The sequence below is a fragment of the Chiloscyllium plagiosum genome, chromosome 25 (genome assembly GCF_004010195.1).
Source record: "Chiloscyllium plagiosum isolate BGI_BamShark_2017 chromosome 25, ASM401019v2, whole genome shotgun sequence".
NCBI lineage: Eukaryota > Metazoa > Chordata > Chondrichthyes > Orectolobiformes > Hemiscylliidae > Chiloscyllium > Chiloscyllium plagiosum.
In genome coordinates, this window is record NC_057734.1 from 22,908,697 (window position 1) to 22,923,275 (window position 14,579).

Consider the following 14,579-nt stretch of genomic DNA (forward strand, 5'->3'; position numbering starts at 1 on the left):
TACCAATGATTTTTGAACAACTTGCCAACAACCGAACAGGACTCTCAATGGAAGCCACTTGAAGTGAGCATGTAAATAAGAGTTTGATTGCGTGAGCATAGGATTGAGGAGTAGCCAACATTGAAAGTACTCCACATAATCAGCTACTGCTTCCTTCAATATTGCGTTGTACCTTTTTCTAACTGATTTGTATGTTCAGGAACCACACAGACACTCTTTGTTTTCACAAATTAGTTCTAATTTTAATAAGACTTAAACAATCCCAAAGAAACAAGTTTACAGTCAGCAACCAGATATCTGCTCAGTAATTAGCTTCACAGTTACAGCTTCAGTTCCTGAACTGAAAGTAATAAACTTTTAAATTTAAAATCACTCCTCAGCATATTCTGGTTGCCGTGTAACTAAAGCACCTGTTGAACGTTTTCATTAATAAAAACCACAAGATGCCAGCTTTTTAATTCCACATTCCTTGATCACATCTTTTTGGCCTTCAGAGATGAAGGAAGCTTGCTGTAATGCAAGAGTAGCAGCACCACTTAATTACAGATCAAGGAAGATTATAACTGCAAGTATATGAAAATACTTAGTAATGAATTAGATAAGATTTTCATGGAAAATTAAAGTATAATTCTTTGCAGCCTGCGTCGGATTAAAAATTCATCCATGGACTAATTCCAATAGTTGAGTAAAGCTTTTAGCGTCTTCCCCTCAACAATTCCCAACGTCCTCCAATTTTCTTCAGGCTTAAAGACAACCTTGGGTTGGAGTCTGATAAAACTCAAATGTTTCAAGGTTTGTGACCAGACTTACTTGCATTATATGTTGTTTTAAACCATTCTGCACACAATATCCACTTTACCCTTGTGAAGCAAAACAGGAACATTTTCCAGGTCTTTGAACAAGACCACCCACACATTGAAGGTCTTAGTGCAAAATGGTAATGCAAATTTTCATGGCTGTGCATAAGAGTTCAATCATTGAAGTAGTAAACAGAATTCAACTAAAACCTTTCTGAAGAAAATTAGCAAGCGTTATTCTAAGTAAATTGTTCAACTATTAAATATTGTAGAAAACCCAGTCTAAATGTCTGCCTTATGCTGATAGCATAGGTTTTTGAGAGACAATAATTTCTGGTCTCCGAAATTGACACATCAACTTGATGAAGACATTGTAAATATAACGTCGAGCAATCTCGGCTATCTTTCACCATTCTGACGTCTATGCAGCATAGTAATAACATTATCAATATCTTCTTCAGGCACCTGAGGGATAAGAAGAAAATAAGTAGATTAATCTGGTTGAACCAAAGCAGCTTAAAGGGAAATTGCCTTTATAAAAAGGTATCTTCCCAATGAAAACCTCAACTATGATTATTCCTCACCTGTTATGCCACCCAGTCCAAACCAAAATGTTAAAAAGGCAAGTGCTTGCAATCAAATGTATGCAATTTTTAGCATTACAGCTCTACAGCATGGAAACATACCCTTCGGTCCAACTTGTCCATGCCGACCAAATATCTTAAATTAAGCTAGTCCCATTTGCCAGCATTTGGCCCATTTCCCTGTACACCTTTCCTATTCATGTACTAATCCAGATGCCTTTTAAATGTTGGGCTTGTACCAGCCTCCATCACTTCCTCTGGCAGCTCATTTCATACACACACCACCCTCTGTGTGAAAATGTTGCCCCTTAGGTCCTTTTTCTATATTCCCACCACCCCCCTCACCTACGCCCTCTAGTTTTGGACTCCCCATCTCTGATAACACCTTGCCTATTCACCCTATCCATGCCCCTCATCATTTTAGAAGCTTCTATTAAAGGCCATCTTTCAGCCTCCAAAGCCCCAGGAAAAACAGCGCCAGCCTTTTCAGTGTCTCACTATAACACAAACCCCTCAACCTTGGCAACATCCTTTTAAATCTTTTCTGAACCCTTTCAAGTTTCACAACATCTTTCCTATAGCAGGGACGCCACCCGAGTGGCCTAACCAATGTCCCATACAGCCGCAACTCCTGTACTCCATACTCTGACCAATAAAGGAAAGCATACCAAACACCTTCTTCACTATCCTATCTACCTGCGACTCCACTTTCAAGGTACTACGAACCTGCACTCCAAGGTCTCTTTGTTCAGCAACACTCCCTAGGACCTTACCATTAAGTGTATAAGTCCTGCTAAGATTTGCTTTCCCAAAATGCAGCACCTCACATTTATCTGAATTAAACTCCATCTGCCACTCCTCAGCCCATCTGAACAAGATCCTGTTGTGCGGAGGTAACCTTCCTCACTGTCCAATACACCTCCAATTTTGTAGTCATCTGCAAACTTACTAACTATACCTCCTATGTTCACATCAAAATCATTTATATACAGAACAAAAAGCAGTGGGCCCACCACTGATCCCTGTAACACACCATAGGTCACAGGTCTCCAGTCTGAAAAACAACCCTCCACCACCATCCTCTGTCTTCTACCTTGAGCCAGTTCTGTATCCAAATGGCTAGATGTCCCTCTATTCCCTGAGATCTAACCTTGCTAACCAGTCTCCCATGTCCTTATGTTCCGAAGGTAATACCCAAATCTTTTTTAAAAAGATATTTTTAAGCCTGCAAAATATATGACTATAAATGAGACTTGAGAAGTTAGTTCTGTTCACCTTGGAGTTGTTTTCATTTAAAAACATTAAATGAGTGAAATATTAAAATAATAGTTGGCTAGATGGCTGGCTTGTAACGCAGAGTGATGCCAGTAGCACTGTATCGACTGAGGTCACCACAAATGTCCCACCTTCTCAGCCTCTCCTCCCATCTGAGGCATAGTGGCTCTCAGGCTAAACCATTTCTAATATTACTCTATGACACAACAGCGCTGTCTCTTCTGGGGCTATGACAACTTTACAATGGAGTACATTCCTGTTGGTAGATACAAGAGTCATGCTAAAGAAGTCAGGAAAGGATTGAATTAGCTTAGATTGCAAGTAGTTTAGATTAGAGTGGTGCTGGAAAAGAACAGCAGGTCAGGCAGCATCTGAGGAGCAGGAAAATTGACATTTCGGGCAAAAGTCCTTCATCAGGATGGACCCTTGGATTACAAGTAGCTCTTTGCTCTGCTGCCCCAACCATACAGCAGACCTTTGGACTCTGTACCTGTTAAAAAGAGAACTGGACCAGATCCAGTTGGAGCAGAGTTTACATCTTATATAAAACAAGTAAAATGAGAAATCAAGTAATTCAAACATGACCAATGCAGACTTGAGTTAATTTTGGCAGCCCACAGAGGACAAGAGGCATTTTTAATTTTTTTTTTTAAATATCTGATTCATTCTGGAATACTCAACTTTTTACACAGCTGCTGGAGAATAGGGAGTATCTAAACTAAACTAATTGAGAAATAACGGATGGCTGATGAGGATAGTGCAATTAATGTGTGAAGTTTCAAAAGATGTTGTTCGCTAAAAAGGCTACTTTGTGAATTTTCATCAAAGCTCATGGGATTAAATGTGGATAGGAAACTGGTTGAGGGATAGAACACAGCAATTTTGAACAGATTTTCAGATTGTAAGCAGGGTTCACTGGTGAGGTAATTTCTCCTTTTGAGTTACATCAGTGATATAAATCAATATTTATTCAGAAATATATTGAAGATGAGGAATTTAGGAATAAACTTCAAGACAGACGATTGGTGAAACGGACAGATACAAGACAGGTGAAATGCCATTCTGAAAAAAAAAGTGAAATGATTCATTTTGACTGGAAAAATAAAGAATAAAGAATAAATTAGACGTTATCATGTTAATGCAGATATAACATGTCCAAGAGTTAACATGTATCTTAAACAAAATCAAAATCTTGGGATTTAATAAAAATATACTGTGCAAAAAAAACTCCAAGGAATTAACACTTCTTTTAAAAAAAGACTCAAAACTGGTTATGGCTCAGATGGAATATTTAGTCCAATTATGGGCACCACATTTTAGGAAGATGTCAAGCCCTTAGACAAGATGCACAGGTGCTATATTACAATCATACCAGAAGAAAGAGCCAAAAATGTCAATCACATGGGATCATTGCTTTTAAAGTTGATGAGACATGGCGATGCAGGCTAGGTCAATATTTGTTGTCAATCCTTAACGGCACTGGAAAAGGTGGTCAGCTGCCTACAAGAACTGCTGTGGTCCTTGGGGTGTAAGGACAATATGGTGCTGTTGGAAAGAGTTCCAGGATGTAGACTCAGTGAGACTGATTGAATAGGAATATAGTTCCAAGTCAGGACGTTTCACCAATCGTCTGTCTTGAAGTTTATTCCTAAATTCCTCATCTTCAATATATTTCTGAATAAATATTGATTTATATCACTGATGTAACTCAAAAGGAGAAATTACCTCACCAGTGAACCCTGCTTACAATCTGAAAATCTGTTCAAAATGGCTTGGAAGGAACCTTCCAGATGGTGATGTTCCGTGTATCTGCTGTCCTTTTAATCTGGTTGAAGAAGCCTTACAAATGAATGGCTAAACCTGTTGTTCACTATAAAATATTCCATGCTGAGGAATTTTAAACCATTAAATGAAAAAGGGTTGAAACATGCCCTAATTTGTCAGTATAAAAGCAGCTCCCAAAAACTTTTGAAAATTGGCAAAAAACATTTTCAAGGTTTAATTGGTTGAAAAGTCATACAAGATTCAGATACATAAACCACATTCTAAAACAGGATGATGTAATTACTGCATTTGATGGACAGATCTTCACTTATTGGGAGGATGAGAGAATTCGTAAACAGTTTATTCACTATCAGGTGACAATTCCATGATTGCTAGTGTTACCATAGATAATAAAAGAAATTACAAAAAAAGGTGGTGGGGGGAGGCTGAAAAAGATGATGTTCAAAAGTCAGAATTTTAACCTTTGCCAGTTCTTCCCCCAAGCAACAACTTGGTTTTCCATCAGTTTGTGAGAATACTGTATATTCTTCCAGCAGCAGGTCATTCCACAATGACCCAGCTCCACATCATCCAATAGTTCATGCTGATGCATTCCAAAAAGAAATACTGCAACTTTCTAAAGGAAACGCTCATATAGCGTTCAGACAAAAAAAAAATTCCTTTAGCTAGTGCCGGTAGCATAAACAGAGCCCACTGCAAAGAGGAAACAATAAAATAAACTCAGGCACCAAATAAAGTCAAGAAAAGTGACTATGCTCCACCCACTACTTTACAGAAAAACATCTTGTTTCCTCAATCCAATAATGTCCATGGTTTTTAAGCATATGGTCACCATATAAATGCATACAGAAAAGAATCAAACTCTTACCAGTGCATGGTCAAAATTGAAGGTGCTGATATAGTACGCAGAAATGTCAGCATTTGCTAGAGGCTCGGAGATCTGTGCAACAATCCCACATTCATCTGAACAGACAAATTTAAAATTTTAAAAAAAAGTCAGGATTTGCATACAACAGATGGATTAAACAACCAACACTACTGCACAGTGAATTTACAATAATTATCTTCACTGCATTATGCTTACATTCAGACAGCCCTTCCATTACATTAGGCCATGGAAATAACCAGGTGCTCTCAGCCACAGCATTTAAACATGATACAAAAGTGTCACCTTTGCAAGTGAAGGTCAAATAGATGAGGGGCTTCCCCTCTGCATTGAAGTTCAACAAGCTGCTAAATAGACAGTTAATGGGATTTGTTTTGAAAAAATATAAAAATTTACAGGCCCCCAACAAATCAGCCACACAGATTAGATTTGTACTAAAGAGTATAGAGAGAGACACAGTAGCATTCCAAATCTGAAATCTAAAGCCCAAATTGAAAGAGATCAGAATTGCAAAGTATCCCTTTCCCCACCGGAGATTCATCTTGATTAGTGATGTGCTGCTTATTCAAAAGGAGTAGAAACAAACCGCAGCTGCTGGAAGAACACAGCAAGCAGGCAGCATCATTCTAACTCGAATTAGAATTAGAATTCCTACTGTGTGGAAACAGCCCCTTCAGCCCAGCAAGTCCACATCTGAAGAGTAACCCACCCAGACCCTTTTCAGCATGGCCAATTCACATCTTTGGACTGTGGGAGGAAACCCACACAGACATGGGCAGAGTGTGTCCACATAGTCGTCAGAGACTGTAATCAAACCCAGGCCCCTGGTGCTGTGAGAGAACAGTGCTAACCACTGAGCCACCATGCCAGCCAGTGGAGTCAGGAGGTGCAGAAGTCAACATTTCTGGGTTTAGCGCTTCTTCAGGATTGGGAGTGGGTGTAAGGGGAGCTGCCGATAAAGGGATAGTGGGGGAGAGGGAGGTAGGGATACGTGAACACAGGTAGACTGTATGGCCTGGTTAGTCAATGGGAGGAATGAATTTGGTTGGGAGCTGGAAGGAGGGGTTGGTCAGAGGAATGAAAGGGAGCACGAAGGGCTAGGAATGAGAGTCAATGGATGGGAAGGGAGTCTATTTGAATTTGGAGAATTCAAATGTTGAATCCTCCGGGCTATTGGCTGCCCAGGCGGAAGACTAGCTGTTGTTCCTCCAGTTTGCGGTCTGATTTGCTGTAGCAACGGAGGAGGCCAAGGATGGTTACGTCGGAAAGGGAGTGGGAAGGGGAATTAAAACAGGCAGTGACTGGGAGGTCATGTTGGCCCGTGGGTCCGGTTGAGATGCTCAGCGAAACGTGCCCTGAGTTTACATTTGGTCTCACCGATGTGAGACCAGTTTACATTTGGTCTCACCGATGTGAGACCATATTGGGAGCACGGATATAGTAAACTAGGTTGGAAGGGAGACAGGTGACCTCTGCCTCACCTGGAAGGACTGTTTGGGGCCCTGGATGGAGATGAGAGGAATGGTGTGCCAGCAGGTTTTGCTGCATTTTCAGTTCCAGGGGAACATACCTAGGGGTTTGGGGGGTTGGTGGAGAGTGGCACAAACCAAGGACTGTCTAAGGGAAATGGCCCTTGCAGAAGGCAGATAGGAATGGGGATGGGAAGATATTCTTAGTGGTGGGGTCTATTGGAGTTGGTGGAAGTGTTTAAAAGGATAATACACTGGTTGTGGAGACTGGTGGGGTGGTATGTTTAGAACTGTAGAGCAGGGAATGAAGGAGGTGCAGTGGAGGGCTGTCTGGACGACAGACTGGGGATAAAGTACATTGTTCAAAATAGTGGACATCTGAGATACTTGGGAGTGGAATGTCTCCTCGTCAGAGCAAATGCAGTGGAGGCAGAGGAACTGGGAAAACGGACTGGAGTTCTTGCAGCATACTGGGTGGGAAGAGGTGTAGTCCAAATAGTTAGGGAGTCTGTGGGTTTATAGTAAATACCAGTCTGTAGACTGGTCACCGGAGATGGAAACAAGGAGTCAAGAAAGGGGAGGGAGGTGTCCAAGATAAACCAAGTGAGGTTTAAAAGGCATCGAGACGGGTATAATGAATAGGAAGAGTTTGGAGGGATATGGGTCAGGTACTGGCAGGTGGGACTAGATTGGGTTGGGATATCTGGTCAGCATATTGGGTTGGACCGAAGGGTCTGTTTCCGTGCTGTACATCTCTATGACTATCAGTGAATTTGAAGGTAGGGTGGAAGTTGTGGGTGAAGTCGATGAACTGCTCCAGTTCAGCACAGATGCATTAAAAAAGGATGACAGATAACTGATGGGGACTAGATTGGGTTGGGATATCTGGTCAGCATGGACGGGTTGGACCGAAGGGTCTGTCCTGTACATCTCTATGACTATCAGTGAATTTGAAGGTAGGGTGGAAGTTGATGAAGTCGATGAACTGCTCCAGTTCAGCACAGATGCATTAAAAAAAGGATGACAGATAACTGATGGGCAAAAACAAAATCAGCTATTGATCTTTCGAGACAGAAAATTGCACAAAAATCATGTCATATCATAATATGCCATATAAAAAGGGACATTAACTCATTTAACCATACAATATGTAAACTTAAAATAAATGAGACGAAATGACCAATACAAGGCAGTGCAAAAAAAAGACAATGAATCACAAATGTCCAATATTTTAGGAAAATTATCTATTTTGATTCTACAGCTAAAGTCAATGAACAAAAACCAATCTAACCTGGAAATGAGCAAGTCAATCGTCACTTGTTATCTATGACTAGTACAGTCTTCCGGAGATGCAATTGAAGTATCATATTCCCCATTCTCACTGACAGGCTATTTTCCTCCAGACATACAGTAGGCAAATTTGTATTTCACAGTTAAAAATGTTCTGGTCCCCATTTCTATCTAAAAGTCTGTCTGAATGACACACTGTATGAATCGTATTGTTTAATGGGCAGCATTGAGGAGGTTTAAAGATTTAGCAATCCATCACCAGATGTGCTGAACCACATGCAGCTACATTGGGCCTCTCAATACTCCACACAGTCTAACCCACCCTTATGCTAACCAGAACCTGCAGATCTGTGGTTTCACATCTCCCCTCATTTTGTACACCATCAGGCCTGACCCCACTGCCTCGACTCCATTCCCAATGAAACACAAGTCAACAAGCCTCCAACCCGGATGCTCCTGTTATTTGGCATTGCATTGCCTTGTACTACTTCCTTGATGTGATCCACAGTCTGCTTTTATTTTGGGTTGGGGTGAGTGAGAGTTTACTGAAATTCTCTTCTTTCGGGGGTTCACATCCTTCTTGCTTCTAATTAGCCATTTTTAGAAGTACTTGGCTTTTAATACAGTTATAGTATTAAACATGGATATTTATGTTTTGTTTTACATATTGCAGACAAAATGGGTGTATTTTCTTACTGCCCAAGATTAGATTTTTCCCATAGGGTGTGGAATTCAATTAAGTAATCCAGCAGCAAGCTTTTGAAAGTACAAAAATAAAAAGGTTATTTATTTGCTCACACTTTAATCAACACAAATATCTCAAACATCTGAAATCAACACTATCTCAAACAAGATTCAACACCACCAAGTACATAAATTAGAATTCTCAGCCTTCAATTCATTATCTCTAGTCTGCCACGCGCCCGTCCTGTAGCTTCTCAAATGACTTACATACTTTCAAGTTGAATTAAGAATGTGTTGTAAAGCAAGAAATTCTCAGCACACTGCAAAGATTTCGTTATCTAAATTTCTCAGATCGTTTCTCACAAACATGAAGTTGAAAAGTGTTGGTGCTCTAATAGTTTCAATAGTTTTGGTAGCTTTATCTGCAAAAAGGTGTTTGATTCTTCAAGTCTTTAAGAAAATATGATGCCTGAAAAGTCATATGCTGAAAGACATTTCCAAGTAAGGGCCTTGCATTCATATAAATTCTAAGCCTGTGCTGTGCTATGGTTTAACAACCTTTGAAGAGTCAGTTTTCTGTGAATGTAATCCAACAGAAAGTTGATAGATTCTATCTCTGTTAAATAGAAGGGAATAGAGTTTCAACATTCCCGTTTGTCTAGCAATAAAGAAGGGAGGTAGAAAATCTGAAAGTCAATGGTCATTTTGAATTGATCAGTCCATCCTTAAATAAGGAGGTGCATGAATTCCCCAGATTTCTGTGGGTGTCCATATGAAAATAAAGTATTTACTTGAAACTTGGTTTGTAGCAGCCATTTTCAGAATATTTAAAATAGGAGTAATGACCATTATTTCAGTGTCATTTTCCTATGCAATACCCATTTCCATTACAATCTTTAATACCTAGAAATCTGTTATTATTGTTCTCTTGAACATAAACAAAATAACTGAGCAAGCAGGCAAGGTGACATTTGGTAATGTCAGTAGATCAATAATTATTTCCACACAGAATAAACAGAAATAAAATCAGAAAATAACCCTGAAACCTTTGCTTGCCACTAACTCACCATGGGAGGCCAACATTATAAAGAAATAGGTTTTTTCCTTAAAAATGAAACAGTGTCACCAAGAGAAATACAATGGCAGACAATATGGAGAGATACACTTCTGAGCAACTCTTACAAACAGCAGGATAATTTCATAAAATGGACTGTTGACCCCAGCAGGAACTGGACATCCTCATTCCAGTAACCCCAGGTTAGGAAAGCATTTACTGATTACTTTCCCTAGAGATAATCAAATCTTCTACAAACAAAGTTTCATCCCATTTATTTCTGATCAAAGTCTAAAGATTGTTATCAGTCATAATGCACTCTTGTGAAAGTAAATGAATGTGATCAAATCCTGGCATTCCTCCATTGAAAATCAACCTGCACATCCAAAGGCATTTTGTAGGGAAATTAAAACCAGGATGATTAGCTCATTAAATCTCCAGTTTATCATCTCCCATCCAACTATTAATGCAAGAAAAACAGCAAGTGCAAAAGTTGGCGGCATTCATACTTACCAAATCCCAGGGGCTGTCCACCTATCCGCACCATCCTCCATAACTCACTCGAGGCACTGGTGAGCAGCAGGTTGCTGGGAAACCTGTTAAGTGCAAACAACTGGTCAAGTAGAAACAATGCAAAAGGCTCATTTGGCCTGTTGGGAAGGTCACCATGACCCACATAGCATCTCCCATTGTGGATCCAATCCACAACCACTTAAACAAAAATCACTCCTGAGATAAAAGAGCGACATATAAAATAAGCAAATAATATCTCAAGATAAATCAGGCTTAAGTATACAATGTTCATGTATTCACACATTTGTATTACTTGGCCCTGGCTTATCAACTCGAGACAATTATCCATCCCAATCCTCAGCACAGATAGCAAGAAAAGGCCATTCGGCCCAAAGCTAAGAATTTGGAGTTTATTAATCCAGCCCACTATCCACTGGACTCATTTTGCATTGTAAAGGAAACTAAAATCAGCCTAGATACAAGCAAAATCAGGAAAACAGAGCTAATGAGTACATTGTCAAGATTTTGATGGAAAAAAGGTAAATAGAATTATTTAACAAATATTTAATTTGTATCAGCTTTTTAAGAAGTACAAGCTACAATCAAGATAATACAAAACAAAGAACCACAGGTGTTGGAAATCAAGCAAAAACAAATTGCTGGAGAAACTCAGCAGGTCTGGCAGCATCTGTGGAGAGAAAGCAGAGTTAAAGGTTGAGTCCAGTAACACTTTGTCATTCAGAGTTTTTCCAGCAACTTCTGCAATTAAGAATCAGTTAGCCTGCCTGTACTGAAATATAGTGCCTTTCATAACAAGAAGAAATCAAGGCAATACTATGTTGCTGGAAAACAAGAATGCTATGTTTTCTTATGACATGGTTGCAGAAAGATCAAGACTAGAAATTTTAAAAGCTGCAAGGCATGGTTATAATTACAAAAGTGAAGGACAAAAGGGAAAGTGGATTACAGCAGCTACACCTGTGAAAAACATCAGAACAGAGAAGGATGGTGGAGACAGGCTCATTACAATACAAAAATAAAATCCATGTGGTTGAGATAAAATGATAAGAAAAGCATTGATTAGGGTAATCTAGAGGCCACCTAAAATGGTGGAGGAAGAATTGTACAAATAGAATCAAAGAGATTAAGTAGCAGAATAATAATTATTAGGGGCAGGGGGATTTCCACTATTCTTAAAGTAATCAACTGACTAGGAGAGAGAAAGGACAGGAAAACAGGGAAATTCTATTATTGTCTCTATGATAATGTACAAGATTCAATTCTAATTTAAAGTGTTCAAGAAACCGAACAAAGGAGAGAGGATTTACCACTGGGACTAGGAATGGGGTAGCTAAAAGAAATAAAATGTATGACCAATGTCTTTTATGCTTTTAGATGCTGCTTTCCAAACATCTTCCCACTGCGACTCCATATCGAGGTTTGAAAATGGTCATGGTTGCCAGTGAGGGCACTGTTAGAGTGACAGCATTTCTGTTGTAACTTTAATCCAAACTTCACAAGAGTCACTATAGTCCCAGATTTCACGACCCCACTTGGGGTTCTGAGCTCCACATTGCAAAGGCCTGCTTTAAGAATAACAACTGAGAAAGACATCATATATAACAAAGAGCAGGATTGGGGAAATGCTGACCTCAAAAGGGGGCGAGAAAGAACTTCAAAAAATAAAGTGGATGGGGATAATATAAGCAAACAACGATGTAGAACAACAGTGGGAAACATTTTAAGCACATAATACTTAGAAAAGATTCCATGATGCTGCAGATTAGATTCAATTCCCTACAGTGTGGAAACATGCCCTTTGGCCCAACCAGTCCACACCAACCCTCCAGGGGAGTAACCCAACCAGACCCATTTCCCTCTGACTAATGCACCTTACACTATGGGCAATTTAGCATGGCCAATTCACCTGACCCGCACATCTTTGGACTATGGGAGGAAACCGGTGCACCCAGTGGAAACCCACGCAGACAGAGGGAGAATGTGCCAACTCCACACATTCAGACACCTGAGGCTGGAATCGAACCCGAGACCCTAGTGCTGTGAGGCAGCAGTGCTATCCACCGAGCCACTGTGCTTAGGACTTATAAAGTCAGTTAAATAGAAAAATGAGTGAAGCTGGAATTATTTTCTTTACAGTAGACAGTATCAAGGGAGACTATACAGATGCAAAAAATATTAATGATAATATTTGACTGCATAGCTAAGGGAGAACACAAACTCAACAGAATTGACAAAAGGAACAGAGGAAAGAGGCAGAGTTTTTTTTTTGCATTATGAGTTAGTGAACAGAGCCTGGAAATACATTGAATAGTAACTTCCAAGAGGGAATTGGTTATAATGTCAAAAATAAATTTTTCAAGAGTATAGCTGAACACAAATTGGATAACTCTGAAAGAGCCAACATTGGCAACATGGATAACAGGGCCTCCTATTTTACAAGTTTCTATAGGTCTAATGAGAAAAAGGTAAGCAGCAGAAAATCAAATTTCATCTGAGGTTTTGAAGCAGCACAAATCTCAGTAACAATTTGCTGCCGTACTTACAAAACAGAAAAATGGCACAGAGTGCAGTGCTCATTCTTTTCAGACAATATCATTCATTGTTTGGGGGGGGGGGGAATATCAAATAACAACATATTCCAAAGTATTCCAAAGACTTTAGTATATTCCAAAATCCCTAATGTCACAAAGTTCTCTTAAAAGACTTTCAAGAACACCAACCTCTTCTGTGTCTGTGTGTCCACTACTATTGAAATATAGCCATCGATCAATGAAAAAGAAAAGAAACGAATGTAGTCAAGATCCTGATCAGCAGGCAGAGCTTTCAAACTGCAACAGAAGGATACATTAATTCCTCAGCATTTCCTTTTGAGAAGCAATCGCAAATTCATTTCAATCTTTTGCATTCTATGAAATCAAACTCAGTCAAAAATATATCAGGGTATTTTAGGGATGAAAAGGACTCAAGGTTTTTTTTAAATCTGAGATTGATGTTGAATCAAAAAAAGTACCACATGTACTTCCCCAAAATTACATTAACAGATTCATCTATAAAGGGTTATGTGGATTACACAGTAAGCAATTACTATATTAAGCACCATTTATCAAAGATTTTTTAAAGAAGTTTGAAACCTTGCAGAGTAGAACATTACATCCATGAGAATAGTGGCAATAGTGGGAAGAGTATCTGGGTCCAAGCTCATTACACAGAATTGGTTCTTGGGACTTAACACTGGATGAACTGTGGGGCTGGCAGCTGTAAACAGAGAAGAATAAATATTAGGTTCAGGTCAAGAGCTCACTGGCAAGAATAAATCATCAAACTTTTAAACTCCTCCAGTCTCCGGCCATCAAGAAGAAAAAACATTTTGAGTGTCTTCTTCCTAAGTTTTATTTTGAAGATTCAGATAGAGATGTACAGCACAGAAACAGACCCTTCGGTCCAACCCGTCCATGCCAACCAGATATCCCTTTGCCTATTTATCCTATCCATGCCCCTCATAATTTTGTAAACCTCTATGAGGTCACCACTCAGCTTCCGACGCTCCAGGGAAAACAGCCCCAGCCTGTTCAGCCTCTCCCTGTAGCTCAAATCCTCCAACCCTGGCTACATTCTTGTAAACCCTTTCAGGTTTCACAACATCTTTCCGATAGGGAGGAGACCAGAATTGCACACAATATTCCAACAGTGGCCTAATCAATGTCCTTTACAGCCGCAACATGACCTCCCTACTCCTGTACTCAATACTCTGACCAATAAGGGAAAGCATACCAAACGCCTTCTTCACTATCCTATCTACTTACGACTCCACTTTCAAGGAGCTATGAACCTGCACTCCAAGGTCTCTTTGTTCAGCATCACTCCCTAGACCATAAAATTAAGTGTATACATCCTACTAAGATTTGCTTTTCCAAAATGCAAAATCTCGCATTTATCAGAATTAAACTCCATCTGCCACTTCTCATCCCATTGGCCCATCTGGTCCAGATCCTCTTGTAATCTGAGGTAACCCTCTTCGCTGTCCAATACACTTCCAATTTTAGTGTCATCTGCAAACTTACTAACTGTACCTCTTCTGCTCGCATCCAAATCATTTATGTAAATGACAAAAAGTAGAGGACCCAGCACCGATCCTTGTGGCACTCCACTGGTCACACGCCTCCAGTCTGAAAAACAACCCTCCACCACCACCCTCTGTCTTCTACCTTTGAGCCAGTTCTG

General features: G+C 39.8%; 1 protein-coding gene across 2 annotated transcripts in view; it reads right to left on the reverse strand.

Annotated features, from left to right (window-relative positions):
- Nucleotides 1-221: 221 nt before the first annotated feature.
- Nucleotides 222-14,579, reverse strand: part of LOC122562637 (cytosolic arginine sensor for mTORC1 subunit 2-like) — a 54,709-nt gene continuing 40,351 nt past the window's right edge. The window contains exons 5-9 of one of the 2 annotated variants that reach the window (XM_043715654.1): nucleotides 13,490-13,613; nucleotides 13,079-13,186; nucleotides 10,338-10,420; nucleotides 5,310-5,404; nucleotides 222-1,262 (exon numbers count right to left, since the gene is read on the reverse strand). In XM_043715654.1, coding sequence (XP_043571589.1) covers nucleotides 1,197-1,262; nucleotides 5,310-5,404; nucleotides 10,338-10,420; nucleotides 13,079-13,186; nucleotides 13,490-13,613 — 476 coding nt within the window. In that variant the 3' untranslated portion in view covers nucleotides 222-1,196. Of the gene's footprint in view, nucleotides 1,263-4,966; nucleotides 5,135-5,309; nucleotides 5,405-10,337; nucleotides 10,421-13,078; nucleotides 13,187-13,489; nucleotides 13,614-14,579 lie in introns of those variants that run through there. The other variant, XM_043715653.1, reaches the window with a different exon arrangement.